This window comes from Rhinoderma darwinii, chromosome 3 (genome assembly GCF_050947455.1).
Source record: "Rhinoderma darwinii isolate aRhiDar2 chromosome 3, aRhiDar2.hap1, whole genome shotgun sequence".
In the NCBI taxonomy this organism is placed as follows: domain Eukaryota; kingdom Metazoa; phylum Chordata; class Amphibia; order Anura; family Rhinodermatidae; genus Rhinoderma; species Rhinoderma darwinii.
Window position 1 is genome coordinate 367,318,572 of NC_134689.1, and position 13,744 is coordinate 367,332,315.

Genomic DNA, 13,744 nt, shown 5'->3' on the forward strand with positions numbered 1-13,744 from the left:
GCCACGTCCAGTGTCGTTTGCCACGTCCAGTGTCTTCTGCCACGTCCAGTGTCTTCTGCCACATTGGATACTGCCCGCCACGTCTGGCGCTACCTGCCGCACCGGCCTCCATCCATGCTGAAGCCACAGCCACCGTCTGGACTAGTTCAGGTACCCAAGCTTTGCTATCTGCTATTGACTTTCGTGTAGACTGTGACCTGGTCAGCTGCCTCCCCGCTACGGCGGAGTGGCCTAGAGGGTCCACATACCCTGTGACCGTGACAAATTTGCCCACAAAAGTGAGGAGCAGAAGACGCTGGGTGATAAACTCTGCAAAGAAGAAGCCAAGATTGGGAAAAGTCATTATGGTGGTCTGGACCGGACTGAGAAGAAAAGGAAAGAGAACGACACCAGTCAGAGAAGACGTCATCTGTGAGTAACTGAATGTAAATATTATTCTGCCTCTGACTGAGTATAATCAGGGCTTGTAGTCATGGTCTACATTGTGATGATGGGTGGAAGTGATAGGGTGGATTCTAACTTGTTATGGGACCTATGATTTCTATGTATGCCTGTATAGAGGTGTGAAAGTGTTAGCATACCCTGGGAGGGGCAACCTCACTTCTATGTATAACCCCAATAACTATGTACAAAATGTGGCATTGCCCACTTACATTTACACAATGTGGCTGGCTAATCTTATCTGTACAGTTGCCTAGTTTCCAATATATGTTTTCCATTACATCATAAGAAAATTATTTTTTCTGAAACATATTAAATAACAATAATTAAAGGATAACCCCAATGTTACAGGCGTTCTCACCTCCCACTAGAAGAGGAGATGTAGTCAGCAGATCAGTCAGTACTGTTTTGAGCCAACATTCAACGCCCAGAGTGTCTTCTACAAGGCTCCTATGCAGAAAAGGTTACCAATCTGCTGGCTGCGTCTCCCGCTGTCAGATTTAAACTTCTGGAGGGAGTTGAGACTACAAGAAACATTGGAGGTACCCTTTAAAATAGATGTATAATGATTAATTCTCACACACACTGTATGGGAACAATGTCAAGAACCATTTCTGTTGATGTGAAAATGGTTCCTGACATTAGTTTGAATAAATTCCACAATGGAGAAGAAAGTTTTTGGATCCTTTAACTTTTTACCCCCGGAAGTGATATTTAATTTTCAGTGATAAGAAATAGCAAACATTGGGCTTTCTAGCTGTTGAAAAACTACTACTCTCCACAGGCTTCTGACCGTGGGGCCAAGTATCAATAGTGCTATGAAATCCATGGCACAACACAATCTTTATCTCCCAACAGCTAAATAGTGGGCAAGAGCCACATGTGGGACGTGAGCCACATATTAGAAGTTACTTTTGGACTCCTGTACTTGAGATGTGCTGCTTGTATGGGAAGCAGTAGTATAGACTATACCGTATTGTTTTAGTACAAGAAATATCGAGTCCGCAGGACAAGAAAAGAAAAAAGAAGTAACACGTTATACAGTTTTCTTTTTAATTTGCAATATTCTGAAACAAATCAAGAGGAAGATTTTTTTTCTGTTAGTCTTCATCCTCTTATTTTGACACTTACAAGGCTCAGAAAAAAAGAGTGAGAAAGAGACAAGAAAACAGAAATGTAAAGGAAGACAGCAGCAAAAGAACCCCACTGGCATTCATAAAACGAACAAGCTGTCCTCTTGTTTCTCTTATATATATAGATTTATGTATATATATATATATATATATATATATATATGTATTTATAGGATTTCTGTTTAAAGGGCATGCAGAAAATTAAACAGCAACAAATGAAAACAAGTCAGGCCGGAGATTCGCCTCTCCTCTCCCTTGGGGTCACTGCTCTGAACCCTGTAAACTTGAGTTAATTGGCAATAGGGGTAGGAGTGCTACATGCACCCCATCTTAGTCTGTTGGGGTTCCGCAGAAGACTCTGTCCCACCAATCTAGATCAGGCACATTTGAGATAATTGCATTTCTGCTTCCATCAATCCCTGAAGATTTGGTTGCTGCTTCTTTCCAGCACATTTAAAGTGGACTCACAGCAGCCATTTTGTTCGTCAAAGATTCCACATATCCATGCCCTTTAAGTAGTGGCGCCACAGAGGCATGAGGAGTGATATACCTCCCGGCTCAGTAATATCTTTTATAGGCAGTATTGTTTGGTTCACAATGGTGGGCTCCATGCAATAGGTGGCTAGTCCACTTTAAGGGCAACCTGTGCATTCTGGAAGATTCAATACTAACCCAACTTATCCTTGGGTTATGCTTTCCCACCCTGCTAACACAGGAAATCCTATAAAACCTAAACCATCTGCAAAAATGCCATACCCTACAAAAAAACTAGTTACTAGAATTGACTAAAATATCTCCTTGTGGGCCAAAGAATGAACCCCAGGCTACTTTAAAGGAAATATATATATATGTGTGTGTTTCTCAGTATTAAAAGGTGAAATCTTGGATCCAATGTGCTGACCCCACATGTCAGAGGAGAATCGCACTCACTGAAAACTGACAGATAATAAGCACACTCCATAAAATGCGCCGGCCATGCTTTGGGACTGACTCTCCCACTGCAGACAATGGATAAAACCATTATTGACAGTGCGTGGGGTTGTTAGAGCTGGATAATTTGTTATATATATATATATATATATATATATATATATATATATATATATTGTTTTTCTTTTAATATAAATTATTTGTTTGCATTCCAAACGCAAAATAAAACAACATAAAGGGGTGGCAGTGGGGGCCCCTGGGAGAACTGCTTTGCCGAAATGAATAAAAAAAAAAATCTTTTGTTTTTAACTTTTTTTGTTTATTTGATTTTTTTTTAAATACTTTTTTTGTTTTCTCTTTGTTCTGTTTGGACGACTCATTTCACGTTGGACGCGCAAACACACGGGAAGGAACGGCTCCACGAGAAGGTCACAGTTCTCTCCCCCCAGCCCCTCAAGATTTCAGACAATCCCTCCACCCCTCTACAGCCCCCCTCCCCAAATAAAGCCAAAAAGACAGAAGGAAGAGGGCTGAAGGTCAAATATTTCTCTGCAACAAGTCAATGGATGCACACTCCCCATACAATAGTAGGGGTCATACAGCTGCCCTCTTCCCCAGCTTGGAAGGGGTTAGAATGCTTAAAGGTGAAAAAGGAAACATACAGAGGAGGCTTAGTCCTACGACCTTGTCTTGTCCTCTTGCAAACACTTCATGAGTCCAGGCAGTGGATGTCTGGGATACGTGTGCACATGGGGGGATTGAGGGCCACAAGAATAGAAGGTCTGGATTTGGAGGGGTTGAGGGGGAGGAGGGATGAGAGGGAACGGCACAAGCATGCGGTCACGTGCTTTTCCTCGCCGCTGGAACTCTCTGAGCGGCGGAGCCAAAAGTCTCTGGCACTTCCTCTTTTCTGGTGAAGCCAGGAGAGCATTACTAGAGGCTGTAATGTAATAAAACATAAAGGAATCCATTAGCGACAGTAACTAAACACACTGGGAGGATATGGCACAAATCAACACATACAAATAATTTAAAATATGTTGATAAAGTACACTTGCATTACAAAATGTGAATATAACGGCCCTTTTACATGGGCAGATTTTTCTGCCCAGGAAAGGAGCACCGATCGACAATATGGCATGTGGATTGGCACACGATGACTCTATTTAAAAGGAGCAATGATCAAAATGTATGGGGACGAACAGTTCTTAATATGATCGTTTGTCTCCATAGGTTTGCATCTCGCCGGCTGATCGCTGCCCTGTTTACAGGGGCCATTGCTTGGGAAGGAGTGTTCATACAAGCACTTGTTCAGCCGATCACTGGCCCAAGGGCTCCAAGGGAGCATCATTGTAATAGTAAAGAAACATTTTGGGCAAAACTCAATACTGGTGTTTTGCCTGGACTGGGACTCCCTCATGGCTGTGTGATCTTCACTGGTGACTGTTCCACAGATCCATGGTAGGTTTTCCTCTGCATGTCCCTTGATTTAGCGCCTCTTCTTTGAGGAAGGCCGTATCAGGGGTTCCCCTCACACTCTGTATTGTGGGCCAGGTCAGGGAGCGTGGAAATGAAAAACTGTCAGTGAATCTCATGTATATCTAATTTTTGTTACACATTAAAGCAGCACTCTTGTGTATCCCCCCCCCCCCCCCATTTTAAAATGTGATGACATGAAATTTAATGTTATGTGTCTACTTACCTGGTACTGCATTTCACCGGTAGCCACTCCATTCCTGTCTGCCGCGGAGTCTTGTGATCTTCTCTACAACTTTCTGATTACTTCAGTATCTGCTGTAGGGACCGGAAGTCAGTGTCTCAATGCAAGTCTATAAGCGCCCCGACGTGAGTCTCATAGACTTGCATTAAGACACTGACCTTTGGTCCCTCCAGCAGACGCTGTAGGATTCAGAAAGTTGAAGTGAGGAGCACATGACCCACTGAACAGAGCAGCTACCTGTCAAGTACATCACCAGGTAAGTTGATACACAGCATTACACTCAGAGGTGTAGCTAGGGGTTTAGCACACAGGGGGGGGGGGTGAAAAACATCTGAGTGGGCCCCAACCCAGTAAAACGAATGTTTATAACTGCAGAGGCGCATCCGGCAGGATCAGTCTTACGTAAACAGCTAGGTTTGCTGTGCTACTCTATTTCTGTAAACTTCCTTAGAAGTGAATGAGTGTTACGGAATGTAGCGTCCATGGCCGCGGGCCATCCGGTCTACTTACCTCCCGACGCCCGCAGCCATGGATCTGTGAGCGCTGGTCCCCATCTCCTTCCTAGGAGACGCCAGTGCTCACTTCCGCTCTGGTCCACTGTGTCCCGTAGGCTCGTGCCCGCTCTTAAAGGGCCAGCGCATGAAAACAATCATCATCATCAACTCACATGATGTCCCGGACTATAAGATGACCTCTGCCCTTCTGATCCTTGCCTAAGCATTGTTTGTCATATCCTAGTTTGTCTAAGCAAATGTTCTCCTAGTGTTTTCCAGTTCCAGTGTTCCCTGTTCCTGTATTTTGTATACCGTGCTATCCTGGTCAAGTGCCGTGCTGTAGTCGTGCTGTGCTGTATCTACGCCTGTCCTGCTACTCCACGCCTGACGTCTACCTGCTGCCTAGTCCCAGCCGAGCCTGCCTTGCTACTGTCTGAGCTGCCACAGGTACCCTATACGAACTATAGACTTTGACCTGCACCCTGTTGGCCAGCTGCCATACCGCCAAGGCGGTACGGCCCAGTGGGTCCACAAACCCTATGTGACACGGAAACAGCATAGTATAGCAAGCTACGCTGTTTCCACAACTGTTACGCTGTTTACGTAACTTCTATTCACAGTAAAGTGCATCCTCACACAGTACAATTTAGTGCCTCTCCACACATATCTCTGTTCCTACGACGAGCAGAGGAGCTTTCTCTGGTCTGTGCTATGAGTGGCTTGGCACAGACAGGCGCGATGGCATCATTGCATCGCACCTGTCTGTACCGAGCTGTTCACGGCCGGCGTTACATAGTGAATGCTGGAGAAGGGAGCTGATGGCTTCCTGCTCCAGCACTGGATGCAACTGTATCTGCATCCTGAGGGCACAGATACAGTTGAGACAGGGACATGCCACCGCGGTCCAGCCCACTCCTCGGCCCCACCATCTCAGTGGGCCCAGGGCCGCCGCCCCCTCTACTTTCCTCGCTAGCTATGCCTCTGATTACACCACGTGTTAAAACGGGGGTGCGGGCTGAAAAAAAATACACCAGAGTGCTTCTTTATGAAAACAGAGCTTCTGCTCCTGTGTCCCCATTCATACTCTCGCTGCTCCTCTGGTGGCTCAGTGTTATCATAGGGTCAATGGGTTTTAGCGGCAACCAATCAGAATCCACCTTTGATAGAAAACTTTTTAAGTACAGGTAGGAAAGAAGATTTGTGATAGGTAATAATGATAACACTGAGCTAGAGCACAAGAAGTGCAAATGTATTGGGGACCCAGAAACTCTTTTCAGCTTAGACCCATAACTTCACACATGAATAAAACATTGACATTTTTTCTTTCACATTTTTAAAACACAGGGTGTATTTCTACACAGTCTGACATGGTCAAAAATTACATGTGAATCATCAAATTACCTACACACACAGGTGATAAGAACATAAATGCATAAAATCATCTACAGTCCGCATAAACCTTTATATTCCAAATAGCTTCAGTTTCAATAAAACAAATACATAAATTTCACACAGACTATGGTAGCAGTAGATTACTACAAAATTTTCTTGCCCTATCATAAAAACCAGCTTCATAACTTGTCCTTATATTTGATATATCATTCTACCAACACAGGGCATGAATTATTCCTCCATATATTAGTGAGGAAAGTGCAAACACTGTCCCTGCAGAGAGAAAATGAATGGTCAGGAAGCATGCCAACCGCTAACCTATTTATTATAAGAATACCAAGCAATAACCAGTAGGCTGGCAATGTCTCAGACATGCCAGTGCATTTGTTTGACTAAATCCAAACGATACAATATTATTATAATAGCCGTTTTTACTGTTGTGCAGAAAAGTAACTAAATGCAGCATCTTACTGTCACTGGAGGGGTGCCACAGGGGCCCCTGAGCAGTGGAAGTGAACATTCTGCCACTTGCCATCACGACGATGCCAAACACGGGTCTCTTCAGATTGGCTGGTACGAGGTCGACCTTGTGTATCAATATATTGTGTCAGGCGTATGTAGGCGATACAGGCAGCATCCTCTCCTACCACGTGAACGTGAGGATTCAAGATGGTTGTGTGGATTGGCTTGTTGTTCTTGGACAGCACTAAATACAACAAAGGCAAGGGAAAAACAGAACAAATTCTAAAAAAATCTAATAAAACTTATATGCATGCCATGACATTACTCAGGAGGGTGAAATACAGGAGATAATTGTAGGACTAAAGGTGGGGGCTGCCAATCTTTTCACATTTGTGCAAACGGTTTTCTGGAAAAATATCTCCAACTCACGGCAGCCATATGGTGGCACAAAGTCCTTATGGCTCCGTAATAGGATATTGTCCTATAAAACCAATCTTAAAATTATCACAGAGCAGGCTGGTCTGCAAGGGTATTAAAAAGGTGGTCTAGGGTGGGATCTAAAGGCCACTTTACACATGCAGATATTCTGCCGGTAAACGAGTGCCAATCGACAATACAGAATGTTGATATGTGCTTGTTTTCTCCATTCAAACGAAGCTAGGATCAAAATGTATGGGGAAAAACATAAAATTTTTTGGCCCAATATATTTGCATCTTGTCGGCAGCACATCCCCTGTTTACACAGAGACGTGCTGCCGACAAGTGACCATTTGTCTGGCCGCATAAAACATCATTGGACAACGTAAAAGGGCCTTAAGGAATTCCAAGTTAATGTAGAGGGGTCCCTCGTTCAGATTGTCTACAAAGTGCGTATACCCTATAAAGTAATTCTCAGTTTATAGGTGGGAGTTCTTCATAAGAGCTGCCATCATTTAGCTGGAGCTGAGAGCGACTACAAACAGCGCCTCTCTGTCTGTAAGACCCACCATGTCCATTCATTACATACATGGACGATTGATTGATTGCAATTGATCCCAGAGCGAAAAATGTATCCCTGCGCTGTTATTTAAAGAGGTTGTCTTGTTTAGAAAGCCTACTGTCAATTACATTATTAGCGGAGTGGAGAATGTTTATACAGAGTGTTTCTTGCTCTGGAGTACCTGGCCTTTCCAGGGATTTAATGGACAGCTTATTTATTTAAATTGGAACAGTGTAATGCTTTATTTCCCCTGCGGGGGCTCTGCAGGGGAATTAAACACTTGCTACCTGCAGATTGCAGCTGATCACTGGTGGACCCATCTAACAGAAAGCGATTGCCACAAGTAGACAATAAAAAACACACACAATAAACAAACACAAAATTATCCCATATTACAGAGACAGTATCAAATGACTGTAATATTTGACTTCTTACAGTTCTCAAAGTAAAATCGGTGAAAATCTATTCCTTCCACAAGGTTACCGAGAGCTTCTGGCTCAAAGGTGGTCAGTCCTGGATCACAAATCTTCCTAAAAGTTAAGTGAGAGATCTCATTATGGTGCAAACCGAAGGCATTATCTTATTGCATTAACCAAATGTACACCGTCAGCACCGCACCACAGATTTCACCTCTTTCCATTGAGGGAATACAGATGTCATTACGCCATCTATGGTCTGTAGATGGCACCTGGGAGAGCAGCCCTGGAGAATTAGATTACCCTGAGCCTGCTCTCTACAATTAGCAGAAGTGCTCCTGCTTTTAAGTTAATAGGTATACATTAGGTAATTGCTCTAAATGTCATTTCCTATTGTATATGCAGAGTCTGGTTTTCTATAAAGTTAAGCAGGCCATTCCATAAGGAATGTAAGTTAATGAATGTCATTCTATATTATAAATGTTGGAGGGGGATAGCTTTAAACGACTGTAACCATTTTTTTATTCCGGTGATATGTCTATGAATGATGCGTTTTTGCTCACTCTTCTTGACACATATTTTGTGCTTCATACTGATGCTATAATGCATTAATTTGTATCAGTTGCATCAGAATATATATTTTTTTTTAAAGGAACCAAAAAAACGAACAAATCCAGATCTGTTTTGTTCTTTTTTATATATTTTTTAGCATTCAAGAGGTAGAAAAAAAAGGTTTGTTTTTTTCCAGAAACAAATCACTCCTGTCCATGGGATTTGTATGGCATTACAGCTCAGCTCCATCCCCTTGAATGGAACTGATCTGCAATACCAGATACAACCCATGCAAAACCTTGGCACTGTTTCTGGAAAAAGCAGACGAGGGAACCCCTTTAGGATCAGTAAATGAAGAATTGGACACCTAATTCACAAGAAGCTTGCATCAGTTTTTTTTTAATCTGTTGTTCCATTGACTTTAATGAGACAAAAAAACATTTATTTTTCTTCCTTGGGCAATTGTTTTAATCTTTTTTATTCTCAAACTGATTAAAACACTTTTCCAGACAGATTTCATTTTGCCATCAATTGTCCAACCCACTTAGATTATTTTTAAATACATAAAAAGAAAGAACGCAGTTGTGATGCTAGTCTTACTATGAGCATGCCTACTCTATTAAAACATATAACAATCCCTATGATGACTACCCTTTAGGTATTAAAATATGCACACAACATATATTGACTCTCCCTCCCCCTCTTATATGCAGTGAACTGTGGGTATCGCCATGAGTAACTCACGCATAAGCCTCGAAGTCTCCATTATTCACAGCCTCAATCAGCTGCTCTGTTATCTTAATGATCTCCTGTTTTCGAGCTGGAAAAACAAAATAGCCGTTAAATAGAGAGATAGATAGAAAGGGAGAGTAAGCGGAAAAACATGGTCAGCATCAAGACTGGAAGGATGCCAAGATGATGATGATGGTGGATAAAGGGAACAATGGTGGATTATTAAAGAGAGGAATCAAGGATCAAAGGAAAATCCAATAAAAACCTAAAATTCTCTGCTGCTCGGCAGCTGTGATTACCGTTACGCCAAAGAAAATGTAAAAAGTCTGGTTCACATTTTTTAGCCTATACAACGGGGATCTGACAATCTTTTTTTTTTGTTTAGCGTTCAATTAAAAACAGCTGAAAATTACGGAGCTGTTTTCAGAGAAACCAGCCTCTGATTTTCAGACGTTTTTGAAGCTAAAAACTTTTTTGGAGGCGTTTTTTCTACACGGCTCAAGAATTGACATACTCCATCTTTTTACACGCCGTTTTTTAAAACAGCGTCATAAAAAAATGCCCAGTCTGAACATAATGCCATTTTCCCATTGATTACAATGGGCAGATGTTTGTAGGCGCTTAGCTACCGTTTTTTCAGGTGTATTTCGAGGCTTTTACGCCCCAAAATATGCCTGAAAACTCTGCGTGTGAACATACCCTAAATAGGATAGCTCTCCAATGCCTCATTATCTAGTCTTTTCACTCATCTGCTGTCATCTGACCCCTTTTTTTCCACAAACAGGCAGAGATACTGCAAGAGATATGAATGAGACTGAAATTGCAAGTGTGGGCCAAGCATTTCCCCATTCATCGGCTGATTGTTGCCCTGTTTTCACAGGGCAATATTCAGGAATGAGCATTAGTTTGCCCGATCCTTGGCCGTATAACAAACTTATTCTGTAACAAGCAAGAGCAGATTTAAGGGACCATATTGCAACATTGGTATAGCTAACATGTTCCTAATTCATAAATATGAATATCTATATTCAAAAATCTCTGGATCCGGGAAGATTTCTAAGCATGTTAGGATTATAATGAAAATACTTTTTCCACGTGCGCATAAAATGACACAAAGATTCCCTATTTGTTGTCCATTGAATTCCTGTGTCATGCAGCGCCCCCTCAGGGTATAGCAAAAAATGCAGTGTTAGTTATTGCACTTAGGGCTCGTCCACACATAGCGGAATTGCTACATATTTTCCGTCCGGAATTGCGGACGGAAAATACGCAGCAGAATACAGTAGCAGTAAAGTGGGTGAGATTTAACAAATCTCATCCACATGCTGTGTAATAACTCCCTCCAGAAATTGACCTGGGGTGCATACTTTTCGTACTACAGCATGTCAATTCCTGCTGCGGAAAGTGGACAGAATGTCACCATCTCCCAGCATTGTGAAAAACGCAGCAAAATCCGCACCATCTGCAGTAAAAAAACACAGGACATGGTGCGTTTTTGCCGCAGCAGAAAGTCTGCTACTTTCAACGGAATTGCTGTAGAGATTTTCTGCAGCAATTCCATTACGGGTGGACAAGCCCTAACAACTTTACTAATATACTCAAAAATGTTTTTGGCCTGCGTCTATAAGGTTGGGTTCCCATAGTGCAGATTTTGCATGCATTTTGTAAGCCGTTTTAAGAATCCAGCTGCTTGGAAGGTCTTGCCGTTGCGGGGATGGTAAGTGTGGTGATTGTGGGTGTGGGGTTCTGTGTGTGGCAGAGCTCTCAGAGTTTGAGAGCTACCCCGGGCAATGAAGAGCCGTTATTGAACTGGTGGGTGGGGGGCACAAAGACCACAGGAATGAATCCCATAGGTGCTGTGCGGGCAGGGTGGCCTTGCAGACCCCTCTCCTGCATCGGGAAGCTCCAATATTAATTGTCCATATATGGATAGTTATGTCACTGGAGCTTCCTGACATATACTTTTAACCGAGGTCAAAGACAGATGCCATACAGTGGTATCGGTCACCCATAGGCTATTATGGCGATCGTTAAACGTATACTTTTTTTTACTGGATGCCTCTGAATAGAATAGTGCATTCTATTATGCTACTCCATCCAGCAAAAAACAATATACCCGATGTATGCTACTCGACGGAGGCCAAAAGGACACTATTTGTAATAGCCTATATAAGTGTGTTTGATGCATACGCTGGGAGCTTTTCCAACACCTATGTCAAACGTACAGGGAAAATAGTGTGAAAGAGGCCTTAGGCCAGTTAAAGAAATCAGGAGGTCAGAGGGATAGTTGGGAAAAAAGGGAGAAGAAAATAATAAGTACAAAACAGACAACAAGCATAAATACTGTATGTACAAGTGAAATTAATAAGATGTCTATGGGAAAAGAACATAATTTAAAAGGAGAACAGAGTAGAAGAGTAACGTAATGGAGATGTGTGATTAGAAGGAGCATAGAACATGTCGTAGGTGGGTCAGACAGTGCTTGCCGGAAATGAAAAGAGAAAAGGATAAAGGCCAGTATGGAGTCATCATAAGAGGAGAAAAAAAGCTAACGAGAAGAAAACGACGACCATTCTGGTGAGAAGAGAATGTGGAAGAAGGGTAAAGGTCTTGGTGATTAGAACAAAACACATGATTGTGAAATGGCCTTGGTTATAGTTTTTTTTGGAGGTGTTGTGCTTTGTGTATAATACTACTGAGAAGAAAAAAAATCAAGAAATAATAGGAACTCGTTTGAAACTATGAAGAGAGAATACTAGAATGTCAGGGAAAACTTACAATGAGGAGTGTGTTAAAGACAGAAATTGTGGATATTACAGATAGAAGACATGAAGAACTTGGAAGTCAATAAAGATTGGTGATTATGATAGAACACTTTGTGGTTGGTTGGAGGGACTTTTCTGGTAAGAAGATGTAGACATGCATCTGAAGGGAAACAAAATGGTTATTAACAGAAGACAACATAGAAGAGAGGGAAAAATATGGTAAGGAGGGAGTCAATGAATAAAAGTCCATAGTTGGAAGGCGGTGGGAGCCCATGTGAGATGCGTTTGTATGCGCGAGTTCTACTTACGCTGTACAAACGGAGAGTTTAGGTGGGGCTGGGAGAGCCGATGCTGCGTGTTGGAATACTGCACTCCCTCTGCTTCTGAGCTTCGTCTGACTGTGTTAAATATATCTGTAAATCTAGCAGCTGAGAGGGGGACAAAGAGACAGGTACCAGGGAAAGGGATAGAAACCGAGACAAGAGACAGAGGTAGAAAGACAAGAGACAGAAGCAGAAATCGACAGGCAGAGAACCAGTGACAGATCAGCAGAGACAAAGGTAGAAGAACAAGAGACAGATCCCAAGGTAGTGAAGCAGAGACAAAGAAGCAGAGACACAGGTAGAAAGATAAGACAGAAGCAGTGGCAGCAAAACAGAGAGGTAAAGACAAAGGTAGACAAGAGACAGTAACAGAGTTAGTAAAGCAGAGGAGTAGAAACAAGAGCAGAAAGATGAGACAGGAGACGTAGCAAAACAGAAGTAGAGACAGACAGAAGCAGAGGTAGTGAGACAGAGACGTAGAGACGTGAGGCAGAAGAAGTGGTAACAGAACAGAGATATAAAGACAATGAGACAGAAGCAGAGGTAGTAAAGGAGAGACATGAGTCGAGACAAAGTGTCGAAAGATGAGACAGAAGAAGAGGTAGTGAAACAGAAGTAGAGATGAGAGTAAGAGAGGTAGTGAAGCAGAGACAAGAAACAGAGACATGGAAAGAGGATAGAGATAGAAAGACAGAAGCAGAGGTATTCAAAGGAGAGAAAGTGCAACAGAGTCAATAGTAGCAAAAAAGTATAACATGAAGCCAAAGATGTAGTCAGATCGGTAGAAATATAAGACAGAATAGAGAAACAGAAATTAGACAGAAGGACAGGTAATGAAGCAGATAAATATAGACAAAGATAGAGAGACAGAAGCAAAGATGGGCAAAGGAGGAGATAGAGAGCAGTGGAGGCAACAGTAGAAGGGTATGGGACAGAAATAGAGAAGCCGAAACAGAGCAGTAGGATATGAAGCAGAAGAAGATGTAGTCAGATAGGTAAGAAAGCAGAGACAGAACAGTAGAGATAAAGGTAGAAAGACAAGACAAAGACCAAGGTGAAGAGATAAAATACACAATAATCAAAAGGCAGAGACAGAGGAAAGATCATATATAGAGAATATGCAAAAAGTGGAGAGAGAAATTGGATGCAGAGAGGTGATATAGAAAGAAGAGGAAAAGTGCCAAGAAATAGAGGCAGAAGAGCAGAGATAAGTAAAAAATAGTCAGAGATAGATAATGCATCAGGGCAGAGGGCCAGGTTTTATAGTAGAGAAGAGATTGACGAGATATAGAAATACAGACAGGAGAAGTTAGAGATACAGATATAGAGGTAAGGGGAAAGACCAGAACAAAAGTCAAAGGATTCAGAGGGGTTGGAGCAGTAGGGAAACAATCAAAGTAAATAA

The 13,744-nt window shown here is 42.3% G+C and overlaps 1 protein-coding gene across 22 annotated transcripts in view; it reads right to left on the reverse strand.

The window, feature by feature from the left end:
* Positions 1 to 1,470: 1,470 nt before the first annotated feature.
* The window catches only part of CAMK2B (calcium/calmodulin dependent protein kinase II beta), a 182,152-nt gene continuing 169,878 nt past the window's right edge, over positions 1,471 to 13,744 (reverse strand). For 12 of the 22 annotated variants that reach the window (XM_075858627.1, XM_075858625.1, XM_075858622.1 and 9 more), the window contains 5 exons: positions 12,325 to 12,444; positions 9,264 to 9,339; positions 7,987 to 8,081; positions 6,582 to 6,816; positions 1,471 to 3,444 (listed from right to left, as the gene is read on the reverse strand). In XM_075858627.1, the coding sequence (XP_075714742.1) occupies positions 6,584 to 6,816; positions 7,987 to 8,081; positions 9,264 to 9,339; positions 12,325 to 12,444 (524 nt within the window). In that variant the 3' untranslated portion in view covers positions 1,471 to 3,444; positions 6,582 to 6,583. The remainder of the gene's footprint in view (positions 3,445 to 6,581; positions 6,817 to 7,986; positions 8,082 to 9,263; positions 9,340 to 12,324; positions 12,445 to 13,744) is intronic. The other 10 variants (XM_075858631.1, XM_075858637.1, XM_075858636.1 and 7 more) reach the window with 1 other exon arrangement.